Here is a 19,112-nt window from a genome sequence, read left to right as displayed (position 1 = left end):
TATCTAGTACTGGTGCCATGATGTATCTAGTACTGGTACCATGATGTATCTAGTACTGGTACCATGATGTATCTAGTACTGGTACTGGTACTGGTGCCATGATGTATCTAGTACTGGTACCGGTGCCATGATGTATCTAGTACTGGTACTGGTACTGGTGCCATGATGTATCTAGTGCTGGTACTGGTACCGGTGCCATGATGTATCTAGTGCTGGTACCGGTACCATGATGTATACTATCTAGTACTGGTTCTGGTGCCATGATGTATACTATCTAGTACTGGTACTGTAGCCATGATGTATCTAGTACTGGTACTGGTGCCATGATGTATACTATCTAGTACTGGTACTGTAGCCATGATGTATCTAGTACTGGTACTGGTGCCATGATGTATACTATCTAGTACTGGTACTGTAGCCATGATGTATCTAGTACTGGTACTGGTGCCATGATGTATACTATCTAGTACTGGTACTGTAGCCATGATGTATCTAGTACTGGTACTGGTGCCATGATGTATACTATCTAGTACTGGTACTGGTGCCATGATGTATCTAGTACTGGTACTGGTACTGGTGCCATGATGTATACTATCTAGTACTGGTACTGGTGCCATGATGTATCTAGTACTGGTACTGGTACTGGTGCCATGATGTATACTATCTAGTACTGGTACTGGTGCCATGATGTATCTAGTACTGGTACTGGTACTGGTGCCATGATGTATACTATCTAGTACTGGTTCTGGTGCCATGATGTATCTAGTGCTGGTACCGGTGCCATGATGTATACTGTCTAGTACTGGTACCGGTACCATGATGTATCTAGTGCTGGTACCGGTGCCATGATGTATACTATCTAGTACTGGTACTGGTGCCATGATGTATCTAGTACTGGTACTGGTACTGGTGCCATGATGTATACTGTCTAGTACTGATACTGGTGCCATGATGTATCTAGTACTGGTACCATGATGTATCTAGTACTGGTACCGGTGCCATGATTTATGCTGTCTAGTACTGATACTGGTGCCATGATGTATCTAGTACTGGTACCATGATGTATCTAGTACTGGTACTGGTGCCATGATGTATGCTGTCTAGTACTGGTACTGGTGCCATGATGTATACTATCTAGTACTGGTACTGGTGCCATGATGTAACTAGTACTGGTACTGGTACCATGATGTATACTATCTAGTACTGGTGCCATGTTATATCTAGTACTGGTACTGGTACTGGTGCCATGATGTATCTAGTACTGGTACCGGTGCCATGATGTATCTAGTACTGGTACTGGTGCCATGATGTATCTAGTACTGGTACCGGTACCATGATGTATACTATCTAGTACTGGTGCCATGATGTATACTATCTAGTACTGATACTGGTGCCATGATGTATCTAGTACTGGTACTGGTACCATGATGTATCTAGTACTGGTACTGGTGCCATGATGTATACTATCTAGTACTGGTACTGGTACCATGATGTATCTAGTACTGGTACCGGTGCCATGATGTATACTATCTAGTACTGGTACTGGTGCCATGATGTATCTAGTACTGGTACCGGTGCCATGATGTATCTAGTACTGGTACCGGTGCCATGACGTATACTATCTAGTACTGGTACTGGTGCCATGATGTATCTAGTACTGGTACCACGATGTATCTAGTACTGGTACTGGTGCCATGATGTAACTAGTACTGGTACTGGTACCATGATGTATACTATCTAGTACTGGTGCCATGATGTATCTAGTACTGGTACTGGTACTGGTGCCATGATGTATACTATCTAGTACTGGTTCTGGTGCCATGATGTATCTAGTACTGGTACCGGTACCATGATGTATACTATCTAGTACTGGTTCTGGTGCCATGATGTATCTAGTACTGGTACTGGTGCTATGATGTATCTAGTACTGGTACTGGTACAGGTGCCATGATGTATACTATCTAGTACTGGTGCCATGATGTATCTAGTACTGGTACTGGTACTGGTGCCATGATGTATACTATCTAGTACTGGTTCTGGTGCCATGATGTATCTAGTACTGGTACCGGTACCATGATATATACTATCTAGTACTGGTACCGGTGCCATGATGTATCTAGTACTGGTACTGGTGCCATGATGTAACTAGTACTGGTACTGGTACCATGATGTATACTATCTAGTACTGGTGCCATGATGTATCTAGTACTGGTACTGGTACTGGTGCCATGATGTATACTATCTAGTACTGGTTCTGGTGCCATGATGTATCTAGTACTGGTACCGGTACCATGATGTATACTATCTAGTACTGGTTCTGGTGCCATGATGTATCTAGTACTGGTACTGGTGCTATGATGTATCTAGTACTGGTACTGGTACAGGTGCCATGATGTATCTAGTACTGGTACCGGTACCATGATATATACTATCTAGTACTGGTACCGGTGCCATGATGTATACTATCTAGTACTGATACTGGTGCCATGATGTATCTAGTACTGGTACTGGTGCCATGATGTAACTAGTACTGGTGCCATGATGTATCTAGTACTCGTACCGGTACCATGATGTATACTATCTAGTACTGGTACTGGTGCCATGATGTATCTAGTACTGGTACTGGTACCGGTGCCATGATGTATACTATCTAGTACTGGTACTGGTGCCATGATGTATCTAGTACTGGTACTGGTACTGGTGCCATGATGTATCTAGTTCTGGTACCGGTACTGGTGCCATGATGTATCTAGTTCTGGTACCGGTACCATGATGTATACTATCTAGTACTGGTTCTGGTGCCATGATGTATCTAGTACTGGTACCGGTGCCATGATGTATACTATCTAGTACTGGTACTGGGGCCATGATGTATCTAGTACTGGTACTAGTACTGGTGCCATGATGTATACTATCTAGTTCTGGTTCTGGTGCCATGATGTATCTAGTACTGGTACCGTTGCCATGATGTATCTAGTACTGGTACTGGTGCCATGATGTATCTAGTACTGGTACCGGTACCATGATGTATACTATCTAGTACTGATACTGGTGCCATGATGTATCTAGTACTGGTACTGGTACTGGTGCCATGATGTATACTATCTAGTACTGATACTGGTGCCATGATGTATCTAGTACTGGTACTGGTACTGGTGCCATGATATATACTATCTAGTACTGGTACCGGTGCCATGATGTATCTAGTGCTGGTACACGAGAGCATCTCTATCTGCAACTGTGCAGAAATACAGTTTAACTAGAATGACAGGACATGCAGAAATAAAGCTCTGCAGTATTCAAATGTTGATTTTAGAATACACACATGTAAATGTTATGAATGTTAAGAATAAGATTTGAAGTTTAGAACTATTCAGTACAGCCCTACTAGCATGTACTACTTGGAAATAAACACAAAGTACTGCTGAAGGGAACGTTATCAGTGTATATATATACTAAAGTATTGGACATTTCAACCAGTTGATCGTGATAGAGGAAAACTTAAACACGAATGTCATGAGGGTTCATCCTCTGGGGATGATGAATACCGGCTCTCTCTAGGAGAGAGGTAGAGATATGTCACTGTAAAAGTTCAACGTTTCACCTGCTGGTGGCGCTACAGGAAGAATCAAAGGATCTTCAAAGTCATTTGTGATTCGTTTCAATCCGGACCAAAGTGATGAAGAGACTTTACTACCAACAGACTGACTGACGTGCCGATCTCCTCCAGCTAGCTGCTAGCTTGACTGTGAGCCAATGAAACACAATCTAAGGAAGATGGAGTTAACCGTGTACTTACAGAGCGCTTTACTATATAACACAAACGCAAAACACTGGGCGAGAAATAAAGTGGTTTAGATGATCTGACCTTGCAACCTTTCTGAGCATCATGCATTCTGTCTTTCATGTTTCTTTCATACTGATAAACTGATAGAAATGCAAACATACAAAAATAAGTTGTAAACTGGGGTTGCTCTCTAACGAGCAGGCTCTTATCAGCAGGTGTTGAGTAATGATCTACTATCATTCTTCCTCAGTCTCCACCTGTCAGTTTAAAGGCGTAGAGTACTGTACCCCGAAGCTGCAGCTCCCATGACACTAGAAATCACTTCCGCCGCTCTCTGATCTGAAGTGAGCTTAGAAAGCTTTGTTGAGGCATTGATCTCCTCTGCCACGATCCCGCCTGCCCCCTTTTTCTAAAACCCAACCAATGCCTCTGCTCCGGCCACCATGCACTGGCAAGTTGTTGTAAGCCACTTCATAATGAGCTCCGGCTCTCCGGCTGATCGCAGGGACTTGTTCACCCAACAAAGTCCTGCAGCCTGGCTCTGTAGCTCTACGGGACGCTCCAGGAGCAAGAGCCCGCCTTGTTTATTAAAAGGATATTTTGGACAGTTTGACAGGGGAAGGTCAGTGTGTTATCAACCGTACATAGCGTTCAGCACGCCGCTGGAGCAAAGTGATGTCCTGCTGTGGACGGGGGCAGAAGCTCAACTTATTTTAGCCTCATAAAAAAGATCAATATCAGCTTAAGTGTACGCTATATTTAGAATATCTTTACCGCTTCACCTTGCCGTCAGAGAGCCCTTTCTGACGTGGGACTGAAAGCTGCTATCGGTGCTTTCTTCAAAGCCAAAGACTCCTTTGACAAAAACAGTAATTATACCTTGCGGAACAAGGCAAGGGGGAAGAGGTGGACATGTTGAATGTAATTAATTGATGAATGCAACATGGTTAAGTCAAATGAAGAGCAGTGCCCACAATCTTAACAGTGCTTGCAGCATGAAAGGTGCTGCGGTGACCAACAGGAGGCACAAAGCGGCTGTTCCGTTCCACCTTTTCTTGAGTGAAAGGTTTATTTTATCACAGATTATGGCTCATGTTAGTGAAGTCACAAAGTACTCTCTTTGTTAAGCATGAAGTGTTCGTCAGTCCTGTGGTTGCAGTCATGCTAAAAGTAATGCTGCATACGTGCAGCATTATGTCCTGTTTTTATGTATTTTTTTTTACAATTTGTCTCTTTGTGTCTGTGTGTGTGTGTGTGTGTGTGTGTTTGTGTGTGTGTGTGTGTGTGTGTGTGTGTGTGTGTGTTTAGTGTCCAGACACTGGAAGGCTGTGAAATCCTCCTGGGCCCAGAGGTGACGTACGGCCCTCCGGTCCTGGACCTCTTCACCCCGGTGGCCATGACCATCGCTCACTGCGCCGAGGTGGACACGGAGAACTGGAACATCCAGCTCAAGAGGAAAACCCAGGACAGCAAGTGGGAGGTGAGAGCTGCGCCCACACCTGTCATGTGCAGGACAGCCCATCAAGATCTCCGCTCGGCTGAGGCGTGGAGCTTCGCTCCCCTCCATTGTCTTTTTCCCCAATGGCGCTATTCTTTGTGTTGGGGCTAAATGTCGACAGGAGGGTAAACAGCCTCAGTGTTCCACTGTTTAGTGTAGTGCAACGCCTGCTACTCCTCAAGACTAGATTAGAAATGAAGTGCAGATCTAGTTGACAGAGTAAACACCAGTAAAATATCAGTCACAGCGTAAAAGTTTAAAAGGTATTTGTGCTATTGAGGTCGTGCTGTGATGTCACCATCTAGCGTCCCCATATTGAAGACACCATATATAACAGTAACTCATCCATTGTTTTCACTTGAACGCGTATTTAAAGGAAATATTTTCCAACCCACTGACCGGCTGTCTCACTGCAGATGAGATGTAATTGTGCGATAATGGAAGAACATGTACTGGATGTGACCGCCATACTGCTCCGTTGTTTACGTGGCTCGAGATATTGTTCCATGGAGCTGTAACATCTGATCCACCAACCTGCTGAAACATACCCACAATGCCTAGGGGTCAGAAGAAGGTCAACTAAATATGAAAGCAAAAAGCTGCCAGTGTCGTTGAAATGTCTTCCGAAATCTTCTAGTTTCCTATTTTGTTGCAATGAACCCTGAGGTCAGAGCATAGAACCCTGAGGTCAGAGCAGAGAACCCTGAGATCAGAGCAGAGAACCCTGAGGTCAGAGCATAGAACCCTGAGGTCAGAGCATAGAACCCTGAGGTCAGAGCATAGAACCCTGAGGTCAGAGCATAGAACCCTGAGGTCAGAGCATAGAACCCTGAGATCAGAACATAGAACCCTGAGGTCAGAGCATAGAACCCTGAGATCAGAACATAGAACCCTAAGGTCAGAGCATAGAACCCTGAGGTCAGAGCAGAGAACCCTGAGGTCAGAGCATAGAACCATGAGATCAGAGCATAGAACCCTGAGGTCAGAGCAGAGAACCCTGAGGTCAGAGCATAGAACCCTGAGGTCAGAGCATAGAACCCTGAGGTCAGAGCATAGAACCCTGAGATCAGAGCAGAGAACCCTGAGGTCAGAGCATAGAACCCTGAGGTCAGAGCAGAGAACCCTGAGGTCAGAGCAGAGAACCCTGAGATGTGGTTCACTGAGCGTTTGACCCAACTAAAGGGCACAATGACAAAAATTATCTTTTAAAACTGGTAAATAATATGTTTCATTCATGGCACAGTTCAAAGGGGATCAAAAGCGTTTGTCTACGATGACTACATATTTTTTCCAATAAGGTCCCATGGGGACACCAGAAGGGGGCTCTGCCTTTCTATTCTCAGCTTAGAACCGCTGTCTGAGTCCTGTCAAGTCACTGCTGATGAAACCACAACCCTTCCTCATTTCCTTTGTTTAAATAAGAGTTTCAAATAACAAAAGAATGGGGGACTTTTATTGTGAAGAATTTAAAGGAAATTAAATGTGTTTATCCACCGTTTTAACAGCCGCTCCTTAGATTACGAGATATATCCGATCAAGCAGGCCGCATAGACCTGTCCAGTGTGGACACAGAGATGTGGACACGACTACGTTTCAATCTGGTGCGTCCAATCACAGGGAACACAAGAGAAACCGCGGCTATAGTTTCCTTACGTTGCCTTTTTCCATACAGCATCAGATGTCACACACAGGACCCTTTGTCGACTCTGTTATCTCCCTCTGTTTGCTGACATTTTATCTATGGGCTTCATGCGGTAAAAGGTCCCGTTAGCGAGCGCATGGCGCGTGTCAGGTGAGTTATGCGTGAGCCAAAAGGACTGTCGGGGCTTTGTGGGCTTGCTCATTGATCCAGCCTCCTGCTCTCTGTGGGCTGAGGGTGACATAAGGCCCCATGAAGGTAACACCGCCGGTCCGGCAGGAGGGAAATAAAGAAACAATTACAGCGTGTAATGGGTGAGGAGAGGCATGGCTGCTGTCAGTCAGTGGGGGAGGAATACGGGGCAGTTAGACAAGGGCAGTATCGATTAGGGGATCAGGAAAGACATGCTGCATTTAGATGTGAGGCTATCAGGCGGAGAGGCATGGAGATTGTTTCACCGGCTGGGCACGACTCTCCTTTTCCCAACCCCCATCACACATTTAAACATCAACACTCACATATCTAACACACCACCAACACCAAACACATGCAAGCGGTGCAACTTGTTTCTTGTTAGCTTCGCTCTAATGCTTTGGACACGTTGTATTTCTACCAGCTCTTTATGTGTATTGGTTCCAACAATGTCAGCTTTTTCTTCTTCTTTTTTTTACCCCTTCTTCCAAGAAGACTGTTTTTACCGGTCTGGATGAAGTCCCGAGAGCTAAATCCCAAACCCAAAGCCATGACAAGCCCAATCGCTGTCTTCACTTTGCATTATTTGCTCATGTTTTTAAGCAGCAACATGAAGAGAATGTTCATTCACGCAGTTATGTAAATGTTAAGCTGATATAAAGTTTTGGCAAGCTGAGCGTGGGTCAAAATAATGAAGACCACAGCTTTGCCGCTGGCTGTTGTTGTGGTTGTCAGCGCTTAAAAAAGCTTATAATTTAGAGGAAGAACAGCCGGATTTTCCTGCTTTCTACATTGCCTTCTTTTTCTCCTGAATAATTTTTTTCTAAATTGTGTAAATGGCTGATGTAAAACATAATCTAGAGCTTCAGCGGCCTCTGCTACCACGAGCAAAGAGGCAACATAAAGGACCTTGTTCTTCAGTTAGTGCATCGGTTCTCAAACTGTGGGGCGCGACCCTCTAGTGGAGTGTGGAGGTATTACAGGCGGGGAAATGCAGAATTTCTTTATTTCAAGACCTTTATTGAGAACTTTACATATTACAAAAGTGCACGGACATAAAACTAAGTAATGAATAACTACATGGGGAAATGCATGTACTTTAGTGGAAATGTTTACGTTACACCGTTAGCAGGTTACGTTTGTGCGACTCGCCCATTCTTGCCGTTTTCACGGACATCTCACAGAGATCTCGGAGATGAATTGAGAGCGGAGTAGATGAAACATTTAGTCGCACTGTGTCTAATTTTAGGCGCAAAATGCGACCATTTGGTCGCAGTCTGGAGCTCGCTTCATTTGTGTGTTGCTCTTCGTAAGATGAGACCTTGAGACCTCTCCAGGGCCCTATTTCTCGTACCTGGCTTACTGAGTTAGCGGCTAGTTGTCAGGATATGATGACGTAGGTCAGGCTTCCTCGGTTTCTCGAAGCAAGCTTAGATAAATCACCATAGCAACACATCCAAAAATGTAAACCTGCTCCCGGGCAGGTTAACTGAAATTCACTGGATAAGTTGGCCACTCCCACGGACAAAAAAGGCAGCTCCCTTCCTCATTGATGAAGGAGCGATATTAGTTTTATTAGTTTTATAGGGAGAGAGTTCTTCCAGATCGCCAGGATCCATCCTTTACATCATCATGACTTCCTGTACGCGGCGATATAGATTTTGCCGGCAAGAAATAATTTATTTAGAGAGCTTCTCGAGCCGCGGACATTGATCACCACAGACGCAGCTGATCGTCTCAGACACAGACTATCACCGCTGCATGCCGCTGTTCTTAAGTTTATTTAGCGCTTAAGAAACTTATGGATGTGTTGAAAGCACTCATAATTATATGACAGTGCTATTAGTACACCATGCATATCATTATTGTAGAACATGATTAAGGTGATCGTGATGAGAATACAGAGAATCACACACAATTTATTTTCACTGCTTCAATTGATTGAATTTCTGATTATGAATAATACATACATACTGATCCGCCCATACACATATTCAAACTCATAAACACATATATAGTACATGATTCATACGGGATGATGATGAACATGTACATGATTCATACATATATCCTCATAAGTATATATTTATTCGTAAATATAATCTGATTGATTTGGGTGATGAAGCACTTCAAATTAGCCGATGCATTTTCCCAACACTGACACATTTAACTTGTCTGATATATTTAGACGCTTATGTCTCGCTTATGTCTCGCAGAGGGGGCGGAGTTAAAGTTGCGTTCACGGCAACAATGTTGCAAAAACGTTGGAATATTCGCAACGCGTTTGCTGTGAATGACTACGGTATTGACTTCCTCATTTGCCTTCATGATCATCTCCTGCTTCTCAGGAGAGAAATAAAAAGAGGTTCCTCTGAGTTTATTGTCCATCGTACTGTTAGAACATGGTGGTGTCAGTGCTCCATTATTATCCTTCTGAAGAGGAGCGGCGCATTTATCCAGATGACTGACGTCTGGCTAGAATTAACGAGACGTTTCAGCGCGGATCAGCCGTGAAGAAACCCAGACAGCCTGATGTCAATCATCTCGCTAATTTAAGATGGAGATTAGGACATTTGCTTGACTTTATTTAGCCAGGTACGAGAAACAGGGCCCAGGTCCTCCGCTCAGAGATTGATGTTGTTTGGAAGAGCTTCTGATCCACAGCTTGTTCGCTGACCAAGGCGTCTCCGCTCTGTTAGTTTGTGTATGTTCTCTCCCCGCCTATGAGCTCAACCTCATGTTTACCTAACCTTCTCATTTATAAGTATTCCAGGTTTGCCATTGTGTGACAAAATTAACATTTTTATTTTTCTGTGTAAGAGGGCAATTTCTCAAGATGTGCAAGTGGTGTGAATGAGGAAGGAGACCGGGGGGGGATGTGAGTGAATACAAGATTCATGTCGCTTTGAGATTTCACTCTAATATTAAAAGAGGGCAGAGCTCCTCAGAGCTTCTTGGTTAGAAATAATGACTTACTATTGAGGGCTAATCCAGAGAGAGAGAGGGAGAGAGAGTTTTGACGATGCATAATACCTGCAAATGTGCAGTTCCAATAAAATACCCTTATTCCAGCTGTTGTTAGAATACCCACGATCCACAGAAGACGCCTCAGCACTGCATTGTTATTCAGTGCCATATTGCTGTGAGTTAAGCCGCGCTTAAGAGAATGCTGAAAGCATGAGTATAAAATGCATGAACATAAAGTGTTCACAGAAGGAATCCAGACACCTGAACAACGTGTGGTAACATTTCTCACTTCCCGTTGCATCTCATTGAGCATTACAGTGTGTGCAAAACTCTGCAAAACACACGGATAATGAGGTAAGTCCATAGATAATAGAGAAGTGAAGCTGTGTTACGCCGGCGTTCTGAAGCAGTCTTGCGGGACGTGATGGCCATACGGCCAGTTAACTTGTGATTATTTGCGAGGGAATAAATCCGGCTCCTCCGGCTGTGCTTTAGCGTGCCGTTTGGTGTCACGGCTCCTCATTAAATGGCATAATCACATGTAGTTTGTTTTATCTGCCTGCAAGGATGAGGCTTGCAACATGCTGCGTGGCAAAGTGGTGAGGGGGTCCGGGTCACGATTTGAAGGTGAATTTGGTGCACTTTGCCTGAATTATCCTTCTGCAGGTAAAGATCACCTGTTGGCTTCCATGTAGGTTTAGTGAGGATTACTAAACACAGGGTTCTTACGCTCATGGAAAACCTGGAAAAGTTATGGAGTTTTTAAAATGGTTATTTCCAGGACTGGAAAAGTCCTTGAAAAAAATAAAATCCCAATGTTTTGGCAAAGTCATGTAAATGTGTTATATTCATGTGTTCATGACGTTCATTTATGCCGAGTTTGAAATCATGAATATGCTTTTAAAAGACAAGCAGGCATACATACAGGCATCTATATACATGTTTATTCTTTTAATCAAACTATTGTCTCATTCATTTGTGTCATTTAAGGTTTACTGTATGCTTTGTATTCTCATTGTTAGTTTAAATACTACATTTACTCACTTTTTACTGTTTACACCCAGATTTCACTAAATGTTTGGTCATGGAAATTTGGTTTAAAGTCATGGAAAAGTCATGAAACCCACTGGTCAGAATGTGTCTGACATCACTTACTCAGCCCGTGTGCCTTGAGCTCTCCAAGACATGAATTGAAGTAAATGGGGGGCCGGGTTTAACAGGAGTAAAACTTTATTAAAACATCTGTTTACAAACTCTCACACACTTTGCGCATTATAATCAAAGTCTCATTTTCCCAGTCATGCTCACTACTTCCCAAACACAGGCATCTCCACTGAAACCCTATTAAGGATTTAAACTAGTTCAAACACTTCTGTATAAACGGTCACGCTTACACAGGTCAGGGCGAGTGGGTTTTAAATATCTGGGTTTCAGTGAAGGTAGTGAGCATACAACTTGATGGATGAGACTTAAAACTTGTTGTTTGGGGGTTTTTAACAGATGTTTTGCTTCAATTCATCAGGTTTTTATTTGTATTTATTTGTATTCTTCGCTCAAGGGGGAAGCTTGCAAGGCAAACACAGTTTTCTTCAAGGCTCTCAGGGTAACACGTAGTCATTAAGTGATGCACACATTGTGATTTTGTGGATGAAGTATTGCTTTAAAGAAATACATATTAGTCATACCGTATATCACCTGTAATTTGCAGTAAGTGTATTTTCCTTGAAGTGAATCTTTGCATTTCCACTGAAATTGGTGACACATTGTTATAGATATCATCACGAGAAGGAGCTCGGCAGAGAGTAGGCCTTTACACATGATTTGTTGAAAACTAATTCATTGAAAATCTAGTAGTATTTCCTTTGGCTTGTCATTACTTGGTAGAATAGAACTCCCCTTTATGTCTGGCTTTGTTATAATGTCTTCTCCTCAGTGTCTGATGGAGGAAAGGAAAGGAAAGGAAAGGAGGAAAGACCTTTGCAGAGTCCTTCATTCCAGTTGGAAACACTGTAGTGCTTTACAGCTGCTGTTGTCTCCTAAATACAACAGTCTGTATTGTTCATAATGAGCATTTTGTATTCTGTGCTAAGCCATCACTCATGGAGGAAATGTTCTTTTCTCATTCTCAGGAGACTGCTCACAACCTGTGTGGGGTTTTGCTTTGTGATTTAAAGCAGGGTCATGTTACCTGCATCATGATTCAACAGCAGTGTACCAGAACTCCATCCACAACACATTCTACTGTATCCACACTTTCATTTGATCATATTTCTAGTCATATCTATATAGCTCTGGGCATGAATATCACTGAAGTCTTTTACCAAATAAAATAAATGCTGTGTGCTTTTATAGAAACAGAAGTAGAACTGAAAATTGTAAATTGGGAAATATATATTACAAATGTTAGCATGTGCATGATAAGCCTTTGTGCATACTTAAAAAGTGGCATAGTCAAATATATATGTATATATATATATACATATATATATACATACATATATATATGTATATATACATATATGTATATATATACATATATATACATATATGTATATATATATATACTAATAAGTAGTTGGAGCATAAATGATGTGTGAAGATTTATACGAAATCACAATATTGACATTTCACATCTTTATATACTGTTTGCCCACAGATGTGTATGAAATAAACTCAGTATGCTTTTCTAATCTTTAAATGCAAAAAGGCTTTTAATGTACCTTTTTGTCTTGCATTAACTCCTAACACCAGTTATGATGACATCATTGCAGTGGTCCACGTACATCTTGTGTTGAATAGTATCAAAGAACCAAATGATCTCCTCTGATTTTACCTGATTAAGGTCTGAAACCCGAAATGTTAATACATGTGTGTGTTTGCTTTTTTAATAGTCAGTTAATGATAAAACCCATAAGACCCTCTAGAGGGCTAGTTTGTGGCAAGTGTTTACATTTTAAATTATAATCTCTTTTTGTGCCATTTTGTTCTCAGCAGTTACGCAGAAGGATACTGACTGAAATGTTCTAGCTGGGAGGAACATGTGGAAGATATCTACTGCGTCTTCATGGGGACCCGTCTCTGTGCTTCATTGCAGGAAGTGATGTCGGTGGAGGAGGAGTGCACTTCCTGTTACTGCCTGTTGGACTCCACGAGCTGCCACCTGCTTCTGGAGCAGCCGGGCTCCTACGCCCTGGTGGGCGAGCCGCTGACGCAGGCTGCCGTCAAGAGGCTGAAGCTGGCCGTGTTCGGGAGCATGGAGGCCGGCTCCATGAGCTACAGCCTGCGGGTGTACTGTGTGGACGACACGCCGCACGCCTTTCAGGTGGGCAAGGCGCTGCTGGGGGTTCAACGTCACGGGGGGATATCCTCCAGCAGCACTTTGGTCTCAAAGGGTTTTCCACAGTCTCATTTATTCATGAAGACAATGTGGCCAGTATTAATGACTAATGCTGCGTTCACACCAAACGCGTTGCGAATCTGACGCGCGGGTAAATTACATGCAAAGTCAATGCACAGACGTAAAAGGTTGCGAAAAAGCAGATTTTACGTGGAATGACGCATTTTTTTAAACTTTTTTTTTATTGTAAAAATAAAAAGACAATACATACAAGAGGACGACAAAACAGTGAGATACAAGCCAGCAAAACATCAGATATTCAGGGTATAGAAGTATGGTGTGTGTGTCCGTGTGTGTGTGTGTGTGTGTGTGTGTGTTTATTATTTAATCTAAAAAATAAAATAAAAAGGAATGATGGAAATTTTCCAACTCTGGCGAAAGATTTGGCACTGAGTTGTGTCAGCCAATCACAGTTGAGAAGCTCCTCCCCTCATCACTCGTCCTGCCGTTGTGGGACTATATATATTATTATTATATATTATAATATTATGAACCCAGACACCATGGAGTTTGATGATTCCCAAGTATGTGGAGTTTACACAACAAGTATAAAGCAGAACCAGTGGTTATTTCCATGGTGGATGGAGGAAACGGTAACTGTTTTTACGAAGATAAGCCACGCCCCCTTTCAGGCACGAGTAACATTCGCAACGCGTTTGTTGTGAACGCAGCTTTATTGTTGAGCGAGTAAACTGGCGTGAATATCCGCAACCCGTTTGGTGTGAACGCAGCATAAGGTAGTTCCTTGAGACAAACTTTTAGGTTATAAACCAACCAAGCATCATGGCAGTTTCTCCAAACTGTTGGTGACAGTTTTCCTAAACCTAATTATGTGGTTTTGTTGCCGAAACATAACGGTTTTGTTGAAACATAAACATAACTGTACACAGTTATTTTAAGGCCAACCATGAAGTTTTTCCTTAACCTAACGAAATGTTGAGTTTAGTTTTTAACGTAATGTAGCCCCGAAAACAAAGTCGTGGGCAAAAAATAGACTGAGACTGTGAGACTGTGTTGATAAACTCATAATTCATACGATTCTTCCACAAAGCCGGCCATCTTGCATGAAGCATGCCTTGATATCCCAGGAGATAAGTGAGAAAATATGTTTTTGTGAACAGGTCATAAAGTAAGCAATTTGATCTTGATCTACTGTAGACCAATGAGGGATTTAATGCCACTATTGTACTATATTGTTTTGTGTATTTGAGAGATACAAAATGCACATTTTCAATTTCGGCCTTTCGACTGCAGCAGAAGAACACATTGTAGGTCATGGCCTAGATTCAAAGTGAACATCTAGTGTGCGTGTCTGTCTGAGGCAGGAGACCTCATGTTCTCTACCGGCTACACCGTGTGAGTGATGCAGATGCATTACCACTGTGAGCCACTAGAGCTGATGGGGGTCTCTCTCCCAGAGGTTTAATAGACTGAGACAAAGGCTGTACTGTAATCACTGCTGTTCACATGTTAACGTTAATGTTTTAGTTTTTTTGACTTGATCATTCTCCATCGACCTGTAGGGTAAGCATTGAGATCTCATAAGTGAACACCGAGCCTCCCGTCCTCCCCGGAGAGACTAACAGAAGAGCCGAGCCGAGCACGACGAGCCTCGTGACTGACTCTGGCTTCCCGACCGCCTCCCTGTCATGTCGCAGCCGTCAGCGGCAGCTGGCTTTAAAATGCATTCTGGATTTGGTTTATGAATTTCCAGCCTGCCGAGCAGATGCCAGACTTTTGCGGGTCCCTTGGGCTCCTGTCTGTTAGTGCCGCTTCTCTGCTGTGTGTTCGCAGCCCGGGTTCTGGATCAACAGGAAGCAAAACAAACATTTGTGTGAGGGAGACTTTTCCTTCTGCTGAGACCAAGGAAGGGTTACGATCGGTAGCTTTCTGATCTTTTCTCTGATATTGCCAGCGGTGGGCCGTCAGGCTGCAGAATCATAAACTTATAGCTATTTTATAATGTAATTGTTTTTCACAAATACACTGCATGTATTATAATCATTTTCGCAGAGCGAACAGCTGATCCAGTGCAGACCCAGGTAGAAAATCCACGGCCCGCCACTGGATATTGCACATTGCTGCGGCCTCTTCTAAAAGACAAGTCAAATGTTCTGGATAATTCAATCAATTATTCATCTAATTTTGAAATGAGCAGAAAAACAATCAGGCAAAGTAAGGATTTAAAAAAAAACAACACCTTTTGATTCAATGTGATTATTTTGTGTGTCCTCTGTAACAAGAAATCCAGGAAAAGTCTTGTTAAATAATCCCTCTCCACCAGCATGTCAATGTCCAAGGTCACAACATTCAGTTCTGGAGACTTAATGGGTAAAAGCTTCCTACCTGGAAATAGCACCATATTAGTATTCTGCTGACTTACGGTATCTTCCACCTCAAAGGCTCCAGGAGGAACAGCTCACCTTAACCTTTAGCTTTTAGCCTCGGCACAGGATCATTGTTAAGGCCTGAATTATATCTTCATCAACAACAAGGAGCACAACAACAACAACAACAACAACAACAACAAAGAAGACTGAGACTCAGTGGTTAGCATGGCCGTCTTTCAGTCAGATCATCGGTGGTTCGAGCCCCGGCTCTGCTCGTCCACGTCGATGTGTCCTTGAGCAAGACTCTTGACCCCGAATTGCTCCCCGTTGCTGTATCTACGGTGTATAGAGAGAATGTAAGTTGCTTTGGAAAAAAGCGTAATGTAACAAAAATGATGAACCCAATGGTCTTCACATTTTGTGTTCCCACTATTCTAATTGTTGGATATCTCATTCTTGACATTGCAATGTTCACCTAGCCGGAGAACATAACATGCCATGTGTCATACAGCCGACTGTAATCCAGAAGGAAACATGTATGCATGGTTGCAACATCATTGCTTCTTTAAAACATGGCACATAAGTTAGCTTCCTGCTAAGCAATATGTGGAAAAAAGACATACGGCTTTGTCTGGAAGCTCACAGTTCGAAAATATAGCTATATGCTACATGTGAACATATGAATATAAACGACTAGAAAGTCCAGTCCACCTCGGCCAGGACACAGGAGCTTCTGAAACAATTTTCTCTGCTGTAAATTCACATTTTAAAGTTTTCTTTGATGCTATTTTAAATATTCATCAACATAGACACACTGGAGCCTCCTGGATGATACAGTAGGCTCACATGTATGTTTTGGCCATTAGTTGTAATTTCTCCCGAGTGTGTTTTTCGTCAGTTGGGCGTGACAGATGGCTCTGAATACGATGACGCCCTTGTGGCTCAACCAGTCGTTGCCATTAAATGTACTGACTGCACTGGGTTGTGGGTGGAAGTAAACATGCTGCCATTACTGCAGTGGTATACTTTCACTTTAAACTGCTTTTTAACAGCTCTTAATTATAAATATACTTAAAATGACCGTAGTCATCAAAACACCATTAAAGTGAAGGTAATTTCTAAAAATACCACACGCAAATTCACTGAATGGATTGCAGCTACTGAAAGCAGCATACGCCTCTTCTCAAAGTCCGATGAAGAAAAGAGATTGTGCTGATTACATTACAGCCTCTGATTGTAATTTTCCATGTGGAAAAGTAGAGAGAAAATATGGCAGAGAGAAAAATATCAATGGAATGTTTATTTTGCCAGCTTCGACCAATGAAGTGCAGATGCATTCCTCAAAAGATAAACCGTATTCGGGATTAAATATGTCATGATCACTGTTGTGTGTTATCCATGTAATCATGGACAGGGAATTATAAAGACCACAAAAGGTTTGTTCCACGTGTAAAACGAAAAGTCAACGATGATTTATTTTTCACGTAACTTGCGTACTCCAGTAACGACACTTTACCGTCTTTGAACTCAAACGGCAATCTTTTCCTCAACCTTACAACGTAGTTTTGTTGCCTGGACCTAACTAAGTATTTCACGATCTTCGTTTGTTGTATACACTAACTTATTATTTTATGATCGTTTCCTAGAGATAAGTGGTTGTGTTGCCTAAACCCGACTAAGTTGTTTCCTGTTTACTTTTTAAAGATTGTTTGCATGTAATAAGCCTAAATTGACGCATGTGGCTGGCTTTCCCAGGACAATGTAAGTAGAACGAGGAGTAACTTCATAGAATATCAGAAGCAGCGGTGCATGAGGATACCTTCCAGATTATGTCTCAGTTCAGTGTCTATATGTTTTATGTCATCATGTAACTGTTACCAAAACCTTTTTACGAAGACTGTGGAACTAAAGTAGTGTTAAAGCACTTTGAGTGGTCGGAAGACTAGGAACGTGATATACAAGTACAGTCCATTTACCATTTATCCTAGATTCTTTGAATTTTGTGAAAACATAAATGAGCCATGTTAAATAATTTACAACAAAGACGAAGGAGGAGGAGTCTCCCAAACCAACGATGGGGATTGGCCTACAGCTCATTCCTCGCCCACTCAATGAATAGTCAGTCCTGAGAGGCTAAGCCACGGGAGTATTTTAGAAATATTGGCGACTAGCTTCAATAAAGAAAAAGGAGGTCTGCTTAATGTTTTCACTAAAGTCACTAAAGGGCTCTTAAAAGTCCCATAGCTGTCAAGAAAGTTGCTGAAGTGGCGATCGCCTCTGCAGAACATGAACATCACTTTTACATTTGGAGCCTGAGACTCCAAAAATAACTCCAACAACTGGATTCTCATTCGTGACTGACATTGCAACATTCCCATAGCTGTTGAACATCAATGGCTGGTGTGATGCGCCACACAGCCAATCAGCTACGATCACAATCTCCACAAAACTTCAATCATGGCATCCTGACAAAACGAGTTCAAACGAGAGTCCAAGCTGGCTCCGGTCCAACGTGATACCCGGTGAACCCGCCGGCATCCAGCGCTGTCCCGCCGCTCGGTGTCAGAACCGTTTGCAACGACAAAGACAGAGAAGAACGCCCTTTTTCAGGTTCCCCTTCCTGCCGTTGGTTTTTCAACGTGTTCCATCTGCACTTTGACAACAGTTGATTGTTTTCACACCTACAGTGATAACAATATGCAAAACGCCTTCGGCAGACTGTTCTGCAAACACAAGCGTGATAAAAGTGTATGCACACTCTCACCACACACACACACACGCACACACACGCATGCATAACCAAGCTGTTGCACGCACGGACACTCATTCAGAATCAATCAGCGCGGCCTGGCATTAGTCACAGCTCTGTTCCCCATCTCTTCCCTTTGTGATTGAGATGGCTGAGGATAGACGGGCCAGACGCAGAACCATCCCACCGGGACACTGAACAATGATGACAGATGAATACCTGCAAGCGGCAATCAAAGTGCTCTTTCATCATCGCAAATTCAATTTGGGAGATGGACGTTTGCCCCTCCCCTCCCCCCTTCTCCCCTCCCCCGACACCTGCATTTCCCCAGCAATAAACCCCAGCTTCGGTCTGTCACGTTGAGGCCACAAATGTGATGCTAATGTGAACGTGAGTCGTGTGATTTGCTCGGCGGAGGCTCGACGCCGCTGCTTGGCGACTGGTTTTCTGTGTTAATATTTGTGATAAGTCAATTAGTGGATGTGACAGAGGAAAGGATTTGCAACAGGTGTTTGTGCTGATATGCAAAGGTAGTACAAATGCTCTCGCATTC

The 19,112-nt window shown here is 42.9% G+C and overlaps 1 protein-coding gene across 1 annotated transcript in view; it reads left to right on the top strand.

The window, feature by feature from the left end:
- unc5db (unc-5 netrin receptor Db) overlaps positions 1 to 19,112 on the top strand; it is a gene marked incomplete at both ends in the record, with an annotated part of 192,231 nt that overhangs the window by 162,399 nt on the left and 10,720 nt on the right. Inside the window, 2 exons of the mRNA XM_079222973.1 lie at positions 5,096 to 5,267; positions 13,178 to 13,405. Of these exons, the coding sequence (XP_079079099.1) occupies positions 5,096 to 5,267; positions 13,178 to 13,405 (400 nt within the window). The remainder of the gene's footprint in view (positions 1 to 5,095; positions 5,268 to 13,177; positions 13,406 to 19,112) is intronic.

The sequence above is a fragment of the Taurulus bubalis genome (genome assembly GCF_910589615.1).
Source record: "Taurulus bubalis genome assembly, chromosome: 8".
In the NCBI taxonomy this organism is placed as follows: Eukaryota; Metazoa; Chordata; class Actinopteri; order Perciformes; family Cottidae; genus Taurulus; species Taurulus bubalis.
Note: the sequence above shows the minus strand (reverse complement) of the source record. Positions and strands in the feature narration are given on the sequence as shown.